Below are 22319 nucleotides of genomic sequence, written 5' to 3' on the forward strand. Positions count from 1 at the left end.
AAATGAAGTATAACTTTGTCAGTTGTATGAACAGGCTTATAGGCAGCACTGACTATTGCTTGTGTTTGCTTCCAGAAAGGATAGTTAACAACAAATTGTAATTATACATGCTATATTCAAGCCCAGAATTAATTATTATTAATTATTGAGCCAAAACGTTGTTTTAACAGTACATATTTTTAGCTAGATAACAAATGTAAGCCAACACTACGAGGTTTACACTATATTAACTGAGTTGGTACACGCAACTCTGGGATGATAACCTTATATAGGTATTATATAGGAATGCACAAACCATACTAAAAAAGCTAATACTAGTAGGCTAATACAACTGCAATGCCCTCTGCTGCACCTCTGAGCTCATCCACGAGCTGGAGTCAAACCGTGACCTCACAGTGACGGAGCTAACTAAACTTTGCCACCATTCAGTGGCCTCATATTAAAGTCATGTTTTGAGTAGGCTGAGAAATAGGCCAAGTAGTCCCACCTAGATTACTGGATAACAATAAAAACATAAGTACAATGATTTCAACCAAAACCTTTGGAAGATGGGCAAAGCCCCCCCCCCACCCTCCCAATTATCGATTAATTTAATATTTAATCTTGAAGTGTAACCTATGTATATATTTTCTTATCATCATACCAAAGTCACTAAATGTATAATAAATTATAAAATGTTTATGAAACTGATAATCATTTTGGTTTAAAATTTTGGGGATAGGCACAAAATGTATTTTAGGAAAGCATTACCCACCTAGTGACTGACATTTTCCTTGAGTAATTTCCAATTTCAGTTAAACTGGTTTTATCTTGGATATTTGAGTTGGTGTCCAAACATTCTAAACCATATCAGTGTTCTAACGGACTGTGTTCCTCAGTGTAGATAGCAGGAAGTGAAGGGCATTGGACTCACCCATGAGAGTACCCTTCCCAGCCCGCTAGCCCATCCAACTAGAGCATCACTCTCCTCTAGTGTGTTCTACATTACAAAGAGACACAGCAGGCGGCTTTCATCTTGTCCAAGTTAATCTCAGCTCAGATGCCCAGGGTGGAAAGAGTCTTTCGTCCACCTCCAAATACACACCAAATCCAAACATATGGATTGTTGCCTGTGTGATGCCTCTTGAAAACAAATGGTCAGAAGGGTCACCAGCCATGTTTGACGACTAACCCTAGCCTTGTAAAACATAACCTCCCCCACAAAAACGCATTCATGCACCTCAAATTTGAGTTATTCCTGCCACACAAAATGTAGGACACAGACTCTTTCAGTTAATAATTAGCTTCACTAGTGACGGTCCTTAACCCCGTTTGGTGTGCATACAAGCCATTAAAAGTCGCAACTGTCCTAAAAGAGCACCAACCGGCATTTGTGAGGAAAACTAACAATCTGATTGATCACTTTGACAAGCATTGCTTCATGTAGACCATTGACTTGCAGTCTGACCATGTTCCTGTTTTGAGTCACACAAAGGAGTCCACTGCCATTTTTTTAGCCAACACCGCCGATATTATACATTATGCTGTGTAACATTTGTTTCTAGCTAACATGGTTGAGATATTTTACAAAAAATTAAGACATGCTAACCATAGCTTCTACGTGATAAAACATTTTAATAATTACGGGACCATTCAATGCAATGCCTGGATGCTTTATACCATATTCTTAGAGTGACAGCCATGGCAAAATAATATTGTTAATAAAATGTCACTGAACATGACCTACTGACTAGATTATATACTGAAAGATAGTGGTATGAGTAGATCCTTGCTCTTCTGAAGTTAATAGCTGTAGAACCTCCTGGAAATCCCTTAAGTGTATATGCATTCTAACACAATATTTATCACCATAAACACATTTTTACATGTTTGAACCTCAGATCCATCCTTAGAGCAAATACAGCTCTACCCTCACTAGTTTTTCAGATAATAGCTGACGGGGTTCGCATTGCTGTGCCGAACATAGGCATCCAGCTGATGAATAGATAATGGATAAACTAAATAAGATAAAATAGCCAAAAGCTTATATTGTTATACCCACTAACTAAAGTGGCCTCTCGACTTGTGGGGGACAGTCCAAACATAACCGTCAACAGAAATAGTCTCCAAAATGTAAAGAATGCTGTTCATCTAAATGAAATGGATGACTTGGTTTTTTGGGGGGTAACCAGGCCGACCCTAGGCATAAACGACATATGCGGTCGTTTAGGGCCCCCGACCTCTAGGGGGCCCAAGTCCACCAGACAGGGAAGAAAGCTAGGGCCGGCCATGGGGGCAAAATTGTTTGCATCATCTAGTTAGTATTATTTGTTTGCAACAGTCTCAGACAGCTTTTATAATGTAGAGCCAGTTAAATAACACAGTACGCTGATTTAATAAGTTATCAGGAAACCAAAATCTGTTGAATGTTTTGTCTGTTGAATATGGGATAACTTTGATTTCCATAACACAACAAGTGACTACATTATTAGCTTGGTACCTTGCTGGCACCAATACCACCCAAATAGTAAATAATAACCAGCAACAAGTTTTAATAGTGTAAATGAGAGAGTAAGTGCTCTGTCATTCACAACAAGAGAGTGAACTTGTGTGTGTCTTCAAGCATTGCTCTGAAGATGTAGGCTTACCTTAACAATGGAAGCATGACAACTTTAAATTACAGTAAACGGTTGTTCAAAATAAAAGTTGTTTTTTGGTTTTCTTTGCATTAAAGTATACCACAATATATTCAATATATATTTTTCCAGCCAAAATTGAGCAAGGCCAACTCATTATTTTAATAGTTCGACAGCACTAAATACATATTTTGAAATAGCAGATTAAGCTTTTCAGCCCCAATATGATGAATTAACGGAATTACCCTACAACTTCACATCTGCTGGCTAAATATCAGACACAGGTAAACATTCTATTTTGAAAAACACACAATTGTCAGGCAGGTTTGAGCTAGAGCGGCTGCTGGGTGTCGGAGTGGGGAACCACAGACGTGGTGGCGAGACCGACCGACAGGCAGACATTACCTCACACGCCGGGCACCGTGGAGGCCTCCCAAGGCTGGTCCCAGGTTGCAGCACACAGACACCAGCTTTGACGTGTCCGCGGTCACATGCAGGAAGCGTGTTTGTGTGGAAAAACATGTCAAATGGAAAAGTGACACCTGTGGCCACACCTCAACATCTCATCACGCCTCGCCTGAGAGGCAGCACTGAGTGGTGACCGTCTCACCAGGTGGCCCAGTTTGCCACATATGCAAAACATATTGTGGCTAGCCTCGGCCGTGATCACGGTTTCACGGTAGAGTTTCATCTGACTGCAAGGTCTGTGATCATCGTTTCATTTCGTTAATTACAGCGAAAGGTCTAAACTCGGTCCTCACAGGTTCTTCGGAGACCACAAATTATGATTTGACTGGGTTCAACATTGTGATGAGCATGTTATATTATTTTTGCCTGTTTGCCTTGCCTGTAATGTGTGAGTTTATTTTATTTTATTGGGTCAGTTGTGTTGTTGTATAGCTTTTTTTTGTTAAGAATTGTCACATCTAAAGCATGAATCACCATATGGTTAGTTGTATATTCTAATTCATTGATTGCATATTTTTATTCAGTGGTATAAACTGTATATTAAGTATTAAATATTTACATTTATACAGGAAAATGTTATTTTATCAAGTTTACATTATACAGTTCTTTACACTTTATACTTCTTTACGCCCTTGTAGTATGAATAGGCCCTACATCTCAGCATGAATAGAACTCTCCAGCCAACTCATTCGAGGTAGTCCACCCATTGATCATATACATACTATAAGCATGCTATGAAATCAGAATGCACACGCAAAGAGAAATAAACGTCATTAACATCTGTTGACATAAACCCCTGCAGGGCAGGCTCCAACAGTGTCTGTGCTGTCTTTGGACCTCTTGAGTCAACAACCGATGCTGTCCGCGGCAGCCAAGAGAGACAAATACGCTGTATGGGTTTACAGAAGCCTGTTTTGCAGATAAGCACAACAACCACTACTGGCAACCAATAAATCAATGGGACATATGGGGGTGTTCGAGCCATTTCGATCCAAGGGCACAGCTTTAATTGAGTTTCAGTGGACATGCGAGAAATGAAGTGGCCATGTCAGAGACGCGCGTCACATTCAGTTTTGCAGCTCGGCTGTTGATGTTTAAAACAAACCCTCATGAGTAGCACAGATGACGTTGACAGAATGGCGGAGTCATATGCCTCTTCTCCCGGGGACAGTGAGCCACCTCAGAAATGTTGTTTTCTGATTACAGTTATTACTGGAAGGAACAAACAACATCTACATATAACAGAAAACTTTCAAACAGGTGAATATTTATTAAATATGAATGTAAGTGTCCCTCCTTCATTCCTTGATTTGCATAACCACAACAACTCACTACAAGCTGAAATTGACTGGCACTACTAGCATTTTTACATACAATGTCCGAAACTTGACAGATGGTAGGACCCTGCAGAATGCACTGCTGGGTCTCCCATCTGTTTGCTATGCTAACAAAGTTGACAGTTCCACTTTTGGACCCAAAGTTGACATCCTTATCTTTATATTTCACTCTTTAATGGACTGCACAGCTAAAGTTAGTCATGGTGCCGTGTTTTGGTTTGCCAGTGCTTACGTTTCTTGCTCTGCCGAGCTTATTGCTTGGGGAGTTGGTGTTCCACTGCCCAAGCTGCACGGCGGAGCGCCAAGCTGCTTGTCCTAAGCTCGCCACCACGTGTACGGAGATAGTCAGGGAGCCTGGCTGTGGCTGCTGTCCAGTGTGTGCCCGGCTACAAGGGGAATTCTGCGGCGTCTACACGCCAAGGTGTTCCACAGGGCTGCGGTGTTATCCCACAGCAGATTCAGAACTGCCATTGGAACAGCTTGTTCAGGGGTTAGGGCGATGCTCACCCAAAGTGGACACCATACCCCAACTGACTCAAGATCACTGGGACATGAGTAGTAAGTACTGCTGCTTAACAAAAGGTTAGGATTAACGTAGGATAACAACTAATCAGTGTTATACACATCTTTATTCAGCTTCACTTAACACTGGCCACCGTTGAATTCAATATGTTTGTAAAAAAATATGAAACTGTACTTGACAACTATGTGCGATTAAGATTAGTTAAAGGTTAGTTTTCAATCCATGATGGGCTTTTTTCTGTCAAGCAGCATGGGACGGTATGTGTGTCATAAGCGGAAGTGAGATAGAAGAGTTGGTCAGCTAGAAAATTGGTTTTTACATGTCTTCCACTGTGTCAGCCCTAGTTTCATTCTGTTCACTGCTCAGATGCTTTGAGGTGAAGCAGTGACAGTGACTCTTCAGAAAGACTTTACCAAGACTAGTTTAGACTCAGGATCTAGGCTACTGGCAGGTGTCAGGCTCTTCTGTGATGTAAGATGTAAGATATGACAAACAAGCTGTTCGCTTATCTACGTTGCAATCGGAACTGCTACGGGTGATCATTATAAGCATGCAGTTACTAACTGTATAACTGTGATCCGCAGCTAAATGTGCGCAGTTGTTTTATATGGCATAATCTGAAATTATATGGCATAATCTGAAATTATATGGCATAATCTGAAATTAGTGCTCTCCAAGACATAATAATAATGCAACCAAATACAAAGATAGAATGCAGTTGTTAATGGCATAGGAACGTGCTCAAATGAGATGCCGTGCAACCTATTGTGACGTTTTATACAAAACGAACCATTCAAGTATGTTGCGCCTGCTGAATGTTGTAGGCTGAAAGTACCTCGCAACATGTATTGTTTCACAGTTCTGTATGTTTCCATGAAATATTAGAGATCAGTAAGTGGCAAAACATGCATTAAAAACACACACACACACACAACCAGACAACAACAAAACCATATGTTAATGTAGACAAGATTTACATTCGGTGATTAACTTGACACTGCTGGTTTCCCTGGAATACCTTGACTGGTGAATGACTGGTATACCTAAATTCAATTGGCCTTTGAGAACAAAAAGACAAATGTTTGTATGACAATTTTACCCCTTAGTTTGGTTATCAGAGCACAGGTCAAGATTTGCATTTCATAATCTAGTCAAATTTAGAGTCCCTAACAGTTGCCAAACAACTTAAAGTAGCAGGTGTAAAGGAAATGACTGAGTGGAGTTACAGCATCTGATTTTTGGTAAACTTAAGCAAGTCTGACAGTGTCGGTACCCATGAAAACTGGATGTTTGAGGTTTCTGTGGAATTTGTGGAGGGTTGGTGCCGAGGGGTTTCATAAATGGAGGGACACGTCACCTGAGGCCCTTTACAGTGTCCCTTCCACTTCTACAGTAGTTTAACCCGCTTTTCCATTCATCCATCATCCTCCCTACCTACAGGTAGTGTGGTCTTCCAGCTATGGAGCATATGTGTTCGCAAAATACAAATAACTAAGTTGCTCATTGGTTTAACTGGTGGCTGTCTGGAGGGATAAATACAACCTTTGTTCTCATTGGCCTGTATGCACATCTGACTGGACGTAAGTGCATTCAGTCTCTTCTGGCTAAGACATAACTTGTATGTTGTGCAATAAATACCACTGAAGCTGGCTGGGCATTGTACAGTCTAACAAAAATGATAGGTAGTTAGAAAAACCGACAAATCAATATCTACATGAAAACATGTGCTGCGCCGGGGATAGAATTATAATTTTTTATCACCAGTTTCATCAGGAGTCAATAACTGAGCTATAATTGGGCCTATGTTTTCATTAACTAATAAGTGTTGGCTCCGGTTAAAATACAACATTTATACACACTGTGTATAAAGCAAAAAATGTACCATCTCAAAGATGTGACTGTTTGCTGCTTGTATGCAACTCTGAGACCTTATAGAGCCTGCTGCTATAATGCATTGCCTCACCTCAGGCCAAATCAAAGGGTTGCATATATGTATATGACAAAACTTAGGTCTGCTGCATAAAAAGCATTGGATATTTTTACAAGAGTTCATTTCAGCTTGTGCATTTCACATTTTCTGAGGTTTCTATGTGGCACTAAGACACACCGGTTCTGGTTTTGTATCACAGTGAAATTACAAATCTGTGAGAAAAATTTGATTTTAGGAAGAGGAGGCTATGACCCCAATCCCATGTGAATGGTCCACCCTTGAAATCATACCTCCCAGCACGGTGAATTAGCCTGTCTGACACAGGCTCCAGGCTATATAGTTCACTTGGAATTATGTAGGCTAGTAAAGAGCATACAGACCAAGGGAACTCAAATCTTACCACACAAGGTCCAGGGTTTACAGATTTTTTTTCATTTTCTACCTCATCATTAATAGAACCCACCTGGTGTTTCAGGTCTAAATAATTCCAGATTACAATGCTGCAATGAAAAACTGTAATAAAACTTGGCTTCAACGTCCAAATTTGAATACCCAACCCCAGTGATATATAAAAGAAAACAGGCACAGAACGTGATCTGCACATGGGCAGTAGACTCTTGTACTTTAGCAAAAGAAGAGAAAAGAGTAGAAAATTTGACCCTGAGCCCGGCTCTATTGTTCTGAATTTAGTCCTTTTCTACTCTGAGGGATTTCAGTGGAATAGGGTTGCCCTTGTAGCCCTGCAGGTAAAGTTGTCCACAGACCTGTTTGTCTACACACTCCTGCAGGTGTTTAGTTAAGGCATGTGTTTGATTTTGCGTGTATGTGGTTGTGTGTGAAAGAGAGGGAGACAGCTCTCTGGGTGGGTACAGCATGTTAGTGCTTGTGAAAGCAGAAGAGACTGCCCAAAAGGAAAACAAAGAGTTTTCCAGGAAAGGAGTCAGCTGATGCTCCCTGACAGAACCTCAGCAGAATTAGACTGAACCTGTCCTGAAAGGAAAGGCTATGGGCCTGTAGAGCTTTAAGAATTAGACTGAACCTGTCCTGAAAGGAAAGGCTATGGGCCTGTAGAGCTTTAATAATTAGACTGAACCTGTCCTGAAAGGAAAGGCTATGGGCCTGTAGAGCTCTAAGAATTCTGGGCAATTTAGAGTTCAAAAAGGGTTGTAGACAAGCTCAAATATACAAACAAATTAAACACTTTTTGGAGAAAACAATCAATCAAATGTATTTATAAAGGCCTTTTTACAACAGCAGTTGTCACAAAGTGCTTTTACGGAAACACCTGGCCTTAAACCCCAAGGAGCAAACAACAGTAGTATTGAATTTCAGTGGCTAGGAAAAACTCCCTAAGAAGGACAAATTTTAGGAAGAAACCTAGAGAGGACCCAGGCTCAGAGGGGTGACCAGTCCTCTTCTGGCTGTGCCGGGTGAGATATTAAGAGTCCAATTGGAATAATTAATAAATGCATGTGGGCTAAATCCAGAGTCTATTTAAATTTAGAGAAGTATGACCAGATGGACAAGGACAGGGACAGGGACAGCAACGGGCCCCCCAAACCAGGTACTCCGCAGGTGTGGACCAGAATCTCATGACCTCCTAAAGTTTAAAACCGGAGACTGGGAAAATTCAGAAAATGCATTCTTCATATCAACAACGATTTATAGTGGAGAAGGAGAACTTAGTGGGGAAGGAGGACTGACCCAATCCCCCAGCACAATAATATAGCAGCGTAAGACCTTGGAACTGAGACGAGGGGGTCCGGTGACACTGTGGCCCTACCCGAGGGAGGCCCCGGACAGGGCCCAACAGGCAGGAAATCAATCCACCCACATTGCCAGGCATCAACCAAAGTGACACCCACCAACCGCAACCACCGTGAATGAGGGCCGAGTATTGCCAGCAGAGTACAGCCCAATTGCACAAGTGCGCAACAAAGAGACAACAAGCCAGAGACTCTCTATTTCTTCTTTAGCGCCACTCGGTAGGTCCCAATGTTTTATTTTTATGACTAAACAACTCAGGGAGAAAATATGTGGGTGACAATAAAATAATACCACCATGTGGTATTTATGCCAGAATATGTTGATGCCAGGCTGTCTCACAGTGGAGCCATGAGATGTTTAACGGAGGCTGAATATACAACAGTGCTGGCATAGGTTTATAATCTTCCTTCCTGTGCTCAGAAGGTGAACAAGGCCGAGAGTTTAAACAATAAACATATACTTTTGTGAGCTACTGTTACAATTACAAAAAAAAAAAACAACTGGAGTGAAATGGAATAACAACAACTGAAAGTTTAAGACATATTTCATATGGCATCATAACACAAGCCCCCAAAAATGCAGGTCGTATTTCTCTCAATGAGCAGCAAGAACAACATGTCCAAAATTGATAAGTTGACTGTCACAAAGATTTGTAAATGTTCTATTTGTAAAGAATGAAACTGTGACACTGACACACATACACACGTGCATTTAATTATTTTGCAATCATCTCTCCTCTTAGGCTGCATTTACACTGTATGCACAGAAACAAGGGCCAGCAAAGTGGAACGAGGGAATGGTCAGAAACCTCACTGAAAGTCACTGTTAACATGCACTGGTTTAGTTACCTGTACGTTGTTTGATGTTATGGTCAACCACACGATGCAATATGACAACCGGAACATGACTGATTGAGGTTTGGCTGGTTGTAGCATTATGTGCCTGCATTCATTGATCAATGTCAATCTATCTCCTTTGATTATTTATCTGGCTTTTCCCAACTTTATGCAAATAATATTTTTTTCTGCATCTTTTTTTTACTGTGTCCAACTAGAATGTCTTAATTTTCACAAATGAATAAATGTTGGTTCCATCAATCAAAACATTGATTTTATCCACTGAAGCATAAAGCCATCACGGCAGAGTAGCTGTGATGGGTTTCCCTGAGCTGTACCAAGTGAGAAGATGGCCACTAATAGCCAGGGGTTTCCTCAGTATTCGTTTCGTATTGGTAAAAAGGAGGAACCGACACAAATAAGATACTCCGCATCCAAAAATAAGATAAAAGCACTAAGGCAATTCATTCACTGCAGAAAATCTTGTTGTCTTTTCTAAATAATACGACATTCAAGGATGTAGCTTTGAATTAAATACTGAGGGGTCAGAGTCAATGGATCCTGGAATTTTCATTATTTTCCAAGGGGGTCAAAGTGACCTGTTTATAATACTAGGGGGTTCATGACCCCCCGTCCCCCACTAAATCTATATTCCTAATGACATTCCACTGACATCAGGAATCTGGATCAATTTTTCAGTTATCACACCAACAGGAAAGCAGTATCTTTACCTTTTTGATGTTAACTACAATGACAACAGTTGGCTAATCTTAGCGAGAGTTACATATGTCACTGATGCCTCTGTCTTTACATGCTTGAATTCCTGCTTTGGTTTGGGCATGCGGATGCACTAAGACAATTCGTTCAACCAGTCACTTCAACACTTCAAAACATTCGTACAGTAAGCCTAATTAGACCTGGAGATGAGGTTAGGCACAATATAACTATACCATCTGCAAACTGTTGTATTAATGATTTTTCCATGGGTTAGCCATTCTGAAATTGTCTCATTTAGGAGGTTGACTCATCGCCTCCTTTTATTTTCTTTCCATTTTTATGAGCTAAAACTGTGTTTTAGATGCAGAAAAGTCTAAATGCAGAGACTTTTGCAGTTAACTAAATATTTTTTTATACCTCCCATTTTCAGCTGGATGTGCAAAACTATGTTTGTGTGCACACATCTCCAAGTTGAAACACTATTATACCTGAGTTAGTAATATAATTCCAAGGTTGAAATCGGGTGGTTATGTTGACATGGGGCACAAATCAGCACATACATGATATAGTACACACTTCAGGAACGCCAGTGCCACCTTCAGGTCTAGCGGCCAAAAATCCCAGAATGCATCTTTAAGTTGAAGAACTTGAAAAACATACCATTTCTGGGGCTTTTTTGCCAGACTTACACAATAATTTTATTGTCACTACTTACCAACTGAAGTTGTTTGAAGTGGTCAAAGTGGATGAAAGCATCATGTTATAAAGAACCTTGGCAGAAGAAAAATTTACCAAATTCTGTCCTATTGGAAACCCTGTTTTAAAATCACTCTTCTGAAGTGTCTGATAGTTCTTAGAAAGTGCATTCAAGCGTTCTCAAAGCCAATGTTCAGGGGTAACGCATAACACATAGTATCACTGCTATCCTGACCCCCACAATGTCTGGTTACATCCTCTATTCTCCCTCTCCATCAATCTCCAGCAAGCTCTCTCTCAGACGCAGTTACTGACTAACTGTGTATGAATGCCACTGTCGACCCATCAGGTTGCTCTCCACCTCAGACCCACACTCTTCCTAAGAGTTGCATTGCTGTTTGTGCTCTTCCCAATCAAGGATAGGAGTTAGTGGAGCAAGATGCACACAATAGGTATTGCGATATTTTGTTTTTCTGAGATATATATTGCGATATGAAAAAATATAAGATGTCTTCAGAAAGAGCTCATTAATTAAAATGAAGGAAAGGTATGAAAATTGTTATATTTCAGAACAGGTTGCTAGGTAATAATATGTAACAGTAATAGTATGGCAATAGCAACAGTAGAAAAATTGAATGTGTAATTGGGCATAACTTACCAATTGCAAGATGCAGTCTGTGGCCAAAGCACTGCAATCTGGTCCACTTGTTCAGGTGCAGCCTTCACCATGTTCAAGGCATTGTCTGTTGTAATACAGACTAGACGACTCTCATCTAGGCCCCAATCAGCTAAAGCTTCTCTCATCCCTGTTGCGATGTTCTCACTTGTATGATCCTCTGGGAATAATGCAGTTTGCAAACAGCGACTTTTCAGGTGGAAGTCCTCATTAATAAAGTGTACGGTCAGACTTATGTAGGGCTCCGTTGTCTGGCTGGACCACAAGTCTGTTGTTGCTGTATAATATTCCACTTGTGACAGCACTTTTTCAACTTGTATTTGCCTTGCATTTCTCGTACAGCTCTGAGATGGAAACTTGAGATTAAATAGTTGCGTGATGGCATTTCATGCCTCTTGTCAAGCAAACGGATTATGGTTTTAAAACCCTCTTTGGTAACCGTGTTAATTGGTACCATGTCTTTGGTGATGTGAAATGTTCCTGAATATGTGATTTCTCTCTGCCGTTTGGAACCTTTCTTGTATGGTATTTCTGCTTTGGACGGCATTGAGAAGCTTTGCACTCCACATAGGAAGATTTGTGGTGCCGCCTTAAATGATCAAACAAATTGGTCTTGTTGCTTTGTGTTATGGCAACAATTGCAAGGCACTCTCGACAAAGTACCTGTTTTTGGTCAACATCATCTTGTCTGTAGCCGAAAACTTTCCATATAATTGACAATGCATTTCTTTTTGCAACCAAATTCTCAATTTCAGTCTTTTTTTGTCTGTTCCTCACTCATCATTTTGTCACGCGCAAGCAGAGCCTGCATGTCAGACAGATATAATGCAAGTTTTACATTTAAAAAAAATATATTGTAGACATATGTTTACCTTATTAAATCACACGTTCTGCGATGTGACTATTGCGGATGCGTACATCGCAATGTCGAGGCTGAAACGATATATCGTGCAGCCCTAGTACACACAAACAGACACTCACACACACCCAAACACAGACACACATGGTTGCACAGTGCCCCTGGCAGGTAGTTCATATCCCCCGAGAAGGCAGGCAGAGAGTCCTTACTCAGCAAGAAAACTCCCAGGCAAAAAGTGTTTCCATACTATTCTGTTTCATTCCCGTGACAGGCAGTAATGTTCTGCTCCTTAGACAACCATATGGTACTCGGTATTTTCCGTATCACAATTCTGCTGAGTTATAAACAGAGTTTTTCTGTTTCGAAATCTAAACAGAGGGATTAGGAAATGAGTATAACAACATAAGAGAGGGACTTTTGTTGGATGGATGATGTGTACTCCTGCGTCCTCCTGAACTGACCCAATATCATCATCATCAGGCCAATTCGTTCAGATTTGTTTGAGCAGACCCATGCTGCAATTGGTTTGAGTGGGCGGACACGTCACAGCTTTATCCCGTGGCCGTTTCAATGCGCTCATTACATGAATTTCTTTGTTCCTTCAAACGCTGAGACTGACTTTGCTTATACGCAGAGCCACTCCACAGATCTGGTGGTATGACATGTTCGCGTCAGACGGACAGAAGAAGTGTAGAGGGGAGGCGGGGCTTGTACACGTGGGGTTGCGGCGTTTACCGGCCATCTAACCACGTCTCGTCACTACAGTGTAGCGCGGCACACACTGTCGCCAAATAAGATCACAGTCCCGACCACTTCTGACACACTGCCCGGCGGGGGGAAATGACATCAGTGGGAGACACGTCACAGGACAATGCCTTGAGGGAGATCATGTGAAACACACGGTTTACAGAAACCTGTCATTAGAAACACAGCGTTTCATAGCTCCCCTGTGATTAAAGGAGAGCAAATCAGAGTGTGTGTGTGTGCGTGCGTGCGTGCGTGTGTGTGTGTGTGTGCACGTGCGCGTGTGGGTGACACACTGACAAGACACATTTAACGTTGTCCATTGTTTGCCGTGACTTTCAGCAGTGTGATCCTGTAGTGTGGTTACGGGTCTCGGGTGCATGTCAACTTTTGCTTGTGTGTGTGTTCGTAATCTATAGTGGAGTCGCAGGGTACTGAAGCCCCACCTCAGAAAAAGCCGGCCAAAGATGGCAGCCTGTGGATGTGGTCCAAAGAGACGGCCGTGAGGCACGCCCAAAATGAGCTGAAGACCAAGATGAAGACCAACCAGCATGCCGAGGAACCCAGGCCCTCGCCACCTACTAAGGTTAGGACACACTATTCTAAAACTGAAGAAAAAGTGAGAACTGTATGAGACAAGCCTCCGAAACTCCCTCGACATGCTGTTATGTCACTATCGGCAGTTGATGGAATACTGGCCTTACTGCAGGGGTCTGTGGTGATGCTGGTTGGCATATAATTTGGTACGGCAGTGCCCCCTTCTGGTCACATGCACAAACACCTATACAAACACCTATACAAGCACCTATACAAGCACCTATACAAGCACCTATACAAGCACCTATACAAACACACACACATCTTTCTATCCTTAAGGAGACCTGAGACCTAACCCTGACCTAGAAATCCTTGGTTCCTATTTCATAGGTCTAACCCTAAACTTAGCCTCAGTAACCTAAATGTTATGCCTAAACTTAACATAGCCCTAACGCCAAACCCTAAACCTAACCCTGACCTAGTAACAAAAAAAAAAAAAAATAATAAAAAAAACTCCCAACAAATGAGATTCTTTCTCCTAATTCTGACCTTTTCACTAGAAATCCGATTTTCTTCTAATGTAGCCGTTCTAAGGGACTTTAGACTGGTCGGGTTTCCCCATCTTGGTGTATACGTCAAGGTCTTCACATGTACACATCAACATGGATCACGCTAACACAGACAAGATTGTTTGTCTATCGTTGTGGGGTCCTGAAACGTAACCCTTACCCATGTTCTGTATCCTCTAAACCTGTGTTTCCCAATCCTGGTCCTCGGGACCCAAAGGGGTGCACTTTTTAGTTTTTGCCCAAGCACGGACACACCCCTTTTCAAATGTTGATTGACATTGACACTTGATTGACATAATCAACCTATCATCAAGTCTTTCATTTGAAACAGGTGTGTGAGTGCTTGGACAAAAACAAAACATGCACCCCTTTGGGTCCTCAGGACCAGGATTGGGAAACACTAATCTAAACCATACACAATTAAGTAATATTTTGACCAGATTATAATATAGCCCAAACTTTAAACCTAACTGTTAATGCCAAAAAAAAAAAACATTATCACAATAACCCCAGTAGTGTTTTGTTCATTCGAGATTATATGCAGACAACCTAGCCATTAGTTGACAAACCAAACACATTTATTTTGCAAATACATTTATAAAAACTGTTTGGCTACTGTGAAGGCCGTTCAAAGTAAAACACAATTGCGACATGCAAACAAGCATGGCCCCTGGGGGGGGGGGGGGGGGTTTGGGGGACAGGGAAGAGCCATAAGTGTTTTGACCTAGGAAACAATGATATACACACCCATATCTTCTCCCTCATTTAACTCTGTGTATTGCGACAAAACAAAGAGTAGGAGAGAGGGGGAGGCCAATTGATGAGACCATTAGAGACTACAATAGAATAGTGCATTGAGCGGGGGAGGAGTCCAATAGCCTATGCTATCTGGATTTTGTAATGGGCTGTGGAGAATAAGTGGGATGAACCAAAATAAACGTTTCAAACATTTTCCAGCCTGGGGCTTGCTGGAACAGAGAGTTTACAAATGGGTTCTCTATTTTCTGGAGAAAACAAATTCTGATTGTGAGGTAGATTAGTGATGTGGTCATTATTTTTCCCCAAGTAGAGATTAGAACGCGTGGTCATTTTATAGCCTGCTATTTCTACTGCTAGCCCCCTTTCCCTGTATACATGTAAAATGTGGCAACTCTGCATCCATTTGTTGTTGTAAAATCTAGATTTGAAGGCAGGCATGCTATGTCCTACTCGAATCTGAAAATATCAGAGCCCAGTTTTTCAAATTGATCAATCTGGATTTCACCTGACTGATTTCAGGATCAAATTAATGTTTCAAGTATAATCTAATAAAATGGTTGTCTCCATGTATATCAATAAATCTGATCTAAATTTCCATCAAAACAGTGCACCAGTCACACAGTTCAATCACTTCTGTACTGATTGGTGATGACATGTGTGTAAGATTAACAGTCAGGGAGACACAGCTTGCTGACTCAACATATCATGGTATGCAAGGCCCGTCTGGTGCAGAATTAATTCTTTTTTTTTTTTTGCTTGTATTTGTTTCTACAATTCTACCACCCGGCTAGTGTCAGATCACTACGGACCTGACACAGGTCTCCCGGCCTGGACTCAAACCCAGGCTGAATGGTGTTTTGTCTGTGCTCTTCAGAGCCCCTGTGAACAGGAGCTTGACCAGGTGCTGAAAGAGATCTCCAAAATGACATTCTTCGACAACAGGGGACCACTCGAGAATCTTTATGAGCTCAATTTGCCCAACTGTGACAGGAGAGGCCAGTACAATCTCAAACAGGTAAATGCCAAATTCACAGTTGTCGCAATGGTAATCTACGCATATTCACATACATACACAACACCACCCCCCCTACAATCACCACCAGCAGTACTGTATTGGGCACTGGGATATAACCCACAATCCCTAGAGCTGGTAGGTTAACTGCTTGAGCAACGTCCTCCCCCAGCGTCACCCTAACCACTCCTCTTAACGCTAATGGCGTTATCACTGCCCCCTACTGGCAGATTAAGTAATGTATAGAGGTTTGCCCCACCTGAGCAAACTTCTCATTTTGAAATTGATCTGGTGTGAGGCCTCCTCACACAAAACCTGCGCACACACACACACACACACACACACACACACACACACGTGAGCGCGCAACTTTCTTTTGAAGAATGCATTGAAAAGCACACCCCTTAACTCACCCCTGGATGCACACACAATCCCCCGCCCCAAACAGAGAGGAGAGCGCTGTCGTCGACATGGACACAACACTGTCTGAGTTCAGAGATACAAGGTAATACAAGTGTCTTGCAGACGGACTGAATCCAGATCTGGTTGAAACAACACATAGTTACCCACGGGACTCTTCTCAGTTTCCTCTGCTTGTCTTTGATACTTGGAAGGACCCACATATTGTTAGAATGTGGTCAAAACAACTACGAGATATCTGCGTCCTGAACATACAACCAGCGTTGGGCTTTTGTCTGAGGTGAAATGAGGACAGGACGGTGGGGAGAGAGAGAGAGATAGATCGACAGATAGAGAGAGAGAAAGAGAGAGAGAGAGAGAGAGAGAGAGAGAGAGAGAGAGAGAAAGGGGCAAATGAGGGCATTGTTTTGATGGTAAAACCCTTTGGTTCCCAGGGCTCAAAAAACACTGCACCTCCAACAACACTTAATCATTCGGTAATCATCTTGTTCCTCTAGCAATTACTGTAACTGTCACTTTTTGTTCTTTCTCATTGAAGGAAAAAATGGAAAGTGTTGTTTTTTTTTCTCTGGTCCTGTTCCGCTCGGCGTAAGATGTGTCCAGTTCAATCAGTTCAATTATGACCTCATTTTCGACAGAGGAGAAGAGGGTGTCCACGGGGGGCCTGGGGCCTGTTGACATGCTGGAAGGGACAGAGAGGGGATGGGGGGGGGGGGGGCATGACCCGAGGATGGGCTGTTATTGGGGGCCTGAGCCCCACCCCTCACACTCGTCTCATCTCAGCCAATCCGGATGCCAACGCCCTCATGTTAAGCTGCCACCGCCCCTTCGAACGCTCTATGACTGTATCTTGTGCTTCATTAACGCCCCCCCCCCCCCCCCCCCCCCCGTCTTATTTGCCCCTCATGTCTTTCAGTGTCACATGTCCGCCCATGGTCAGCGGGGTGAGTGCTGGTGCGTTAACCCCTTCACGGGTGTCCAGATCGCCAAGTCCACCAAGGTGCGGGGGGATCCCAAATGCAGTCAGTATGTGGAGGAGACTGGGGCACTGCCCACTGTTCTCCTGCAGATGGCAGAGATATAGCAGCACACACACACACACACAGAAACACATGTGGCACGGCCAAAAATGACTCAGGCTGACAGCTGATGTTGTGTGCATGGTTTTTACGTTTACGCAGTAGGTGAGGCCATCGTGTCTTTATGGGTGTATGTGTCCGTGAGAGGCACTGGTAATGTGTATTTTTATCGTCGTGAGATTGCATGAACGTGGAATTGTAATGTTTTATCTGAACAAACCATGGTTCTTAGTTATTCAATTAACTTGAACTATTAATTTAGGTTCAGTAATAACCCTGCAAACCGTTCAAAAAACATTGCGATAACTCTTAGTTTGCACCAACATTATCCTCACAAAACTGGCCTGTCGTGGTTATATCCATATTTTGTTTTGTACTTTTATTTTCACCTCACTTGACAAAAAATATATTTTTGCCTGTCCTTTAAAATGTTCACCGAATATTGCATTAGGTTGTTTGTATGAAACGGCACTGTATGTTGCCAAAACCAAAACTGTCCGGTTGTTTGGAAGATAATATACATTTTCTCAAAAGACATTCACCTGATGTAGGAAACAAACAAAAAAACATTCTCATATACACACACACACATTTAGTCTATTAAAGGTTCCCAGAATACATTAGGTTGTGGTAACAGTCTGGAAAAACTTGACCTTTTGTTGCAAAGTTACTTGACCTTTTGCTGAAAAGATATATTAATAAGGTTTTGCATAAATGGGCATATGACAAGAGTCAGTTCTCATGATGTTCACAGCAGTTTTGTTTAAGATGTTACATACTGTTCCATTGATATTCACAAAGTAGGGTTCATACAGTCATGACAAAATCTAATTCAAGGACTTTCCGGCACTTTTTCAAGCATAATGTCCTTATTTTCATGGACATCACCTGAACCAAGTAATATTACTATATATTGTTTATTAATTCAAAAATAATAGCATCAACAGCATCAAGTATCATCTCTGCTTAACCTACTTAACAAGAATCCAAAAACCAGCCAGGTATGCACCCTGGTATTTGACTACACTTTCATGTTGTTACTTGACGCTGGAACTAAAATCCATTGAAGTAAATGAAACAGAACAGACCTGCCGCCATCACCAACACAGTCAACTGCGTCAGGTATTTCTCTCATGTCTATGTGAGCATCTCTGCTAAATTGAGCTGACAGATTAACATAAAAGAATCGTTTCATGCACTATTACATCTGAAATTGTGTAATATACTTATATAAAACAAATAGTCCACTTAGTATCTATAATTTAGGTGCCAATATTAAAAGTGTATTGCGTTGGTAATCACATGTGGTATAAAGATTTCTGGTCTTTTTAGGAAAACAGAGGAATTTCCCAATCCCCATGTTACATGAGCTTCCCTAAGCCTAGTACGTTATTTATTACATTACTGTTTTGGGCTGAATACTGAAAACGATTACTGTCTTACCTGCTTTGATTTTGAGCCTAGCTGCAAGAAAAAAAATTACCTAATAACTACAAAAAAAATTTAAGTTATTTATTGTGAACTGTTTGGAAGTTGTTTCTTCTAAACCAAAGTTAAAAGTAAAAGTCAACAAGTCAGTAAGGGTGACTTGCCAATATTATCAGCATAAAGCCAGACAACTACCTTACTAATATAGGCCCATTTGAAAGATAATTGTAGGAAGGTTTTTGGTCTGTAAAAGTCCAAGGTGTGCCGTATAGCCAACTGCACGTCTGGTGTGTTTACTTACATTGAATAAGACAATAAATAAGACAACAAATGACTGTAGTCTACCGTTTTTATGATTTTCTTTTTGAGGATAATTCACTTATTATATCTTTTTGAGGATAATGCACTGTTAATGACTGAGCGATGAGGAACAACAGACATGTAAACCAGGAAGACAGTTTCAGATAAATGGTGTTGTTGGGCCCAGTGGGATAGGGAGGATGAAATAATTGACCTGTGACTGTATTCATATGATACAGCTCTGCCTCATGTGCCTTACTGCCTTTCTGGATTATTAACAAGGACATTCCTTGAGCCGATTACATTTGAGCCTCAGTTTAACTTCGTGATTTGGCATCTGCATCATGTGCTCTGGAATTATGAAATTAATTATGATTTTAGTTGGATAGAGCTTCCTTTTAATAAGTTGTATTTTCTATATTTAAATGGTTTTAAAGTCTCAGAAGTTTGAAACTAAAAACAACGTTCCCTTTTTTAACATGTTTTTGTTTCAAAAAATATTTTAAAATGATTAGCCTGACTGGACAGTTTTCACAATATGAGAAGTTTCCACTCTTTACGAACCATTCAAAAGACATTGCCGGGATGGATTTTAATCTCCACATAATGTTAAAGGCATTTAAAAAGTAATAATAAACAAGAAACCAGGCAAGCCTAGTTAAGCCGGCCCGCAATAGAAAATGTTGCCACCTTGAAATTCGCCCATGTGAAAGGCTTTGTCGTTTCACCACTACACCACAGAGCTGTACAGTTGCTGGGTGTCAGTATAGCCTCTTGTCTCTATCCTGAACAAATCCTTCTTTGCCACTGGCTGTTTTAATAGTTAATTTGCCATTCGTGAATGACATTGATACAGTTAAACTAACATTTCTTACTATGTATGGCGTTTGCCACTGGCCGTTTGAACAGCATATTAGCCAGTAATAAGCTTTACTCATAAGAATTAAGCAATTGCTAGCGAGTTTGCCAAAGCTATTTCATTTCATGGCATACAAACATCTTTTTTTCTTTCTTGGCAAAACAACATACTTTTTTCCGTAACACTTTATTTGAATGGGGTGTGCATAAGAGTGACATAATATTGTCATGATACTGTCATAGCCATGACATGACACATGTAAAAATCATTATGAACATTTATGAATGTTGTCATTAGGTGTAATTCGGTTGATTATGTCATTTTTTATGCAAGGTTGACATTGTTTGGGATGTCTTTGTGTTGACTCAGTTAATGTGAAGTTGTCATAACAATCTGTCAATGTCTTTGTTATGACAACTTGACATTAACCACGACAACATTAGATTAGATTCCACTTCATTGTAATTGAACAAGTACAGTCCAATGAAATTCAAGGAGTAGGATAGCATGTGCAACTGAAATGCAGGGATAGCACCAATGAGGTTCCCGAGGTAGACATGTACCTGTAGACAACTGAAAACTTCAGACTTTGTAAAGCAGTGTCAGAGTCCAGTAGTACAAAGGTTGGATATGGTTAGTGATGGGTCACGGAATTCAGCAGGGTTACAGCAGATGGAAAGAAAGCGTTCCTGAGCCTGCTGGTGCAGGAACGAAGAGACTTATACCACCTGCCTGATGGAAGGAGGGCAGTTTGTGGCATGGATGTGAAGGGTCTCTGATGATGCCACACACCCTGTGCAGACATCGCTTGTGCTGGAGGTCTACGATGGCCGGGAGCTGGGCACCAGTGATGTGCTGGGTGGTTTCCACCACCCGTTGCAGGGCCTTCCAGTCGAATACGGAGCCAACGCCAAACCATGCTATAGCGCAGTTAGTCAGAAACATTACCTGTCATAAACATATCATAGCAGGCCGGATTATCAAACTTAAAGAAACTATTTAGCTTTATGTGTTAGCATTAAATACAACTGTCATGTGGTTGGTTTTGACATTGGTTGTCATGAGACCATTATAATTGTGTCATGAATATTTTTCTTGACCTCAAGTAAAGTGGCACAATTTGGACTTGTCATAATAATAATAATAATAACAACTTATACTTATATAGCACCTTTCATAATACCCAAGGTGACTTAACAAATGAGGGGGGAGGGGGGACTTGGGGGTTAGGGATCAAAGGACTTATTGAAAATACATTTTTTTAAGGTGTTTTTTGAATATGGGCAAGGATGGGGCAGAGCGGATGTGGAGTGGTAGACTGTTCCACAGTTTTGGAGCATTGGCAGAGAAAGCCCGGTCTCCAAAGGTCCGCAACCTGGTACGGGGGGTATCCAGTAGGTCTTTGTCAGAGGACCGCAAGGAGCGTGACTGTGTGTTGGGGTGGAGTGGTTCTGTAAGGTATTATGGTGAGTGTCTCGGTTACTGAATGTGTGAGTGAAGGTCGGAGTCGTGAAATATTTCTGAGGTGGTAGAAGGCAGACTTGGTGATTTTGTTGATGTGGGACCGGAAGGAGAGAGTGGAGTCCAGGATGACACCCAAGTTGCAAATCTCTGTTGACGGGGAAATGGAGAACCCATCCACAACCAGGGCCAGGTCTCCAACTTTCCTGAGCAGTGGTGCAGGAGCCACCACCATGAGTTCTGTCTTGTTACTGTTGAGGAGGTTTGTGGTCATCCATGATTTGAGTTCGTGCAGGCAGTTGACAAGTTGTATGGGTGGAAGCTGGGAGGAGGGGTTTGTGCTGATATAAAGCTGGGTGTCATCAGCGTAGCAGTGGAAATTAAAGATGACATAAAGATGTCATGACATGTTGTTACACTGTCAAATGCATTCATAACATTGTCATTCATATTTTTCTTGACCTCAAGTTCAGTGGTACAATTTGTCATAAAGATGTCATTAAATTTGTCAAATACTGTAAAAAGGATGTAATTAAGTCTGTCAAATGCTTTTAAATACCTCAACAAAAGCAATACATTTCCTTCATTGTTTTGGCACAACAAATGTTTCCTAAAAAAAGAAAACAACTTTCAACAATCCTACTTCGGTAACACTCTCCGATAAGGGTACATGAACAACCACTAACAAATGCAGTAGTTACCTTGAACGAACATTGATGAACAATGA

At 41.4% G+C, this 22319-nt stretch overlaps 1 protein-coding gene across 2 annotated transcripts in view; it reads left to right on the forward strand.

Moving 5' to 3' along the window:
- Positions 1-4602: 4602 nt before the first annotated feature.
- The window catches only part of LOC105018742 (insulin-like growth factor-binding protein 2-B), a 60710-nt gene continuing 42993 nt past the window's right edge, over positions 4603-22319 (forward strand). Inside the window, exons 1-4 of one of the 2 annotated variants that reach the window (XM_010884405.4) lie at positions 4603-4978; positions 13588-13754; positions 15908-16048; positions 17382-19306. In XM_010884405.4, the coding sequence (XP_010882707.2) occupies positions 4621-4978; positions 13588-13754; positions 15908-16048; positions 17382-17549 (834 nt within the window). In that variant the 5' untranslated portion in view covers positions 4603-4620 and the 3' untranslated portion in view covers positions 17550-19306. Of the gene's footprint in view, positions 5003-13587; positions 13755-15907; positions 16049-17381; positions 19307-22319 lie in introns of those variants that run through there. The other variant, XM_034288812.1, reaches the window with a different exon arrangement.

The sequence above is a fragment of the Esox lucius genome, chromosome 20 (genome assembly GCF_011004845.1).
Source record: "Esox lucius isolate fEsoLuc1 chromosome 20, fEsoLuc1.pri, whole genome shotgun sequence".
In the NCBI taxonomy this organism is placed as follows: domain Eukaryota; kingdom Metazoa; phylum Chordata; class Actinopteri; order Esociformes; family Esocidae; genus Esox; species Esox lucius.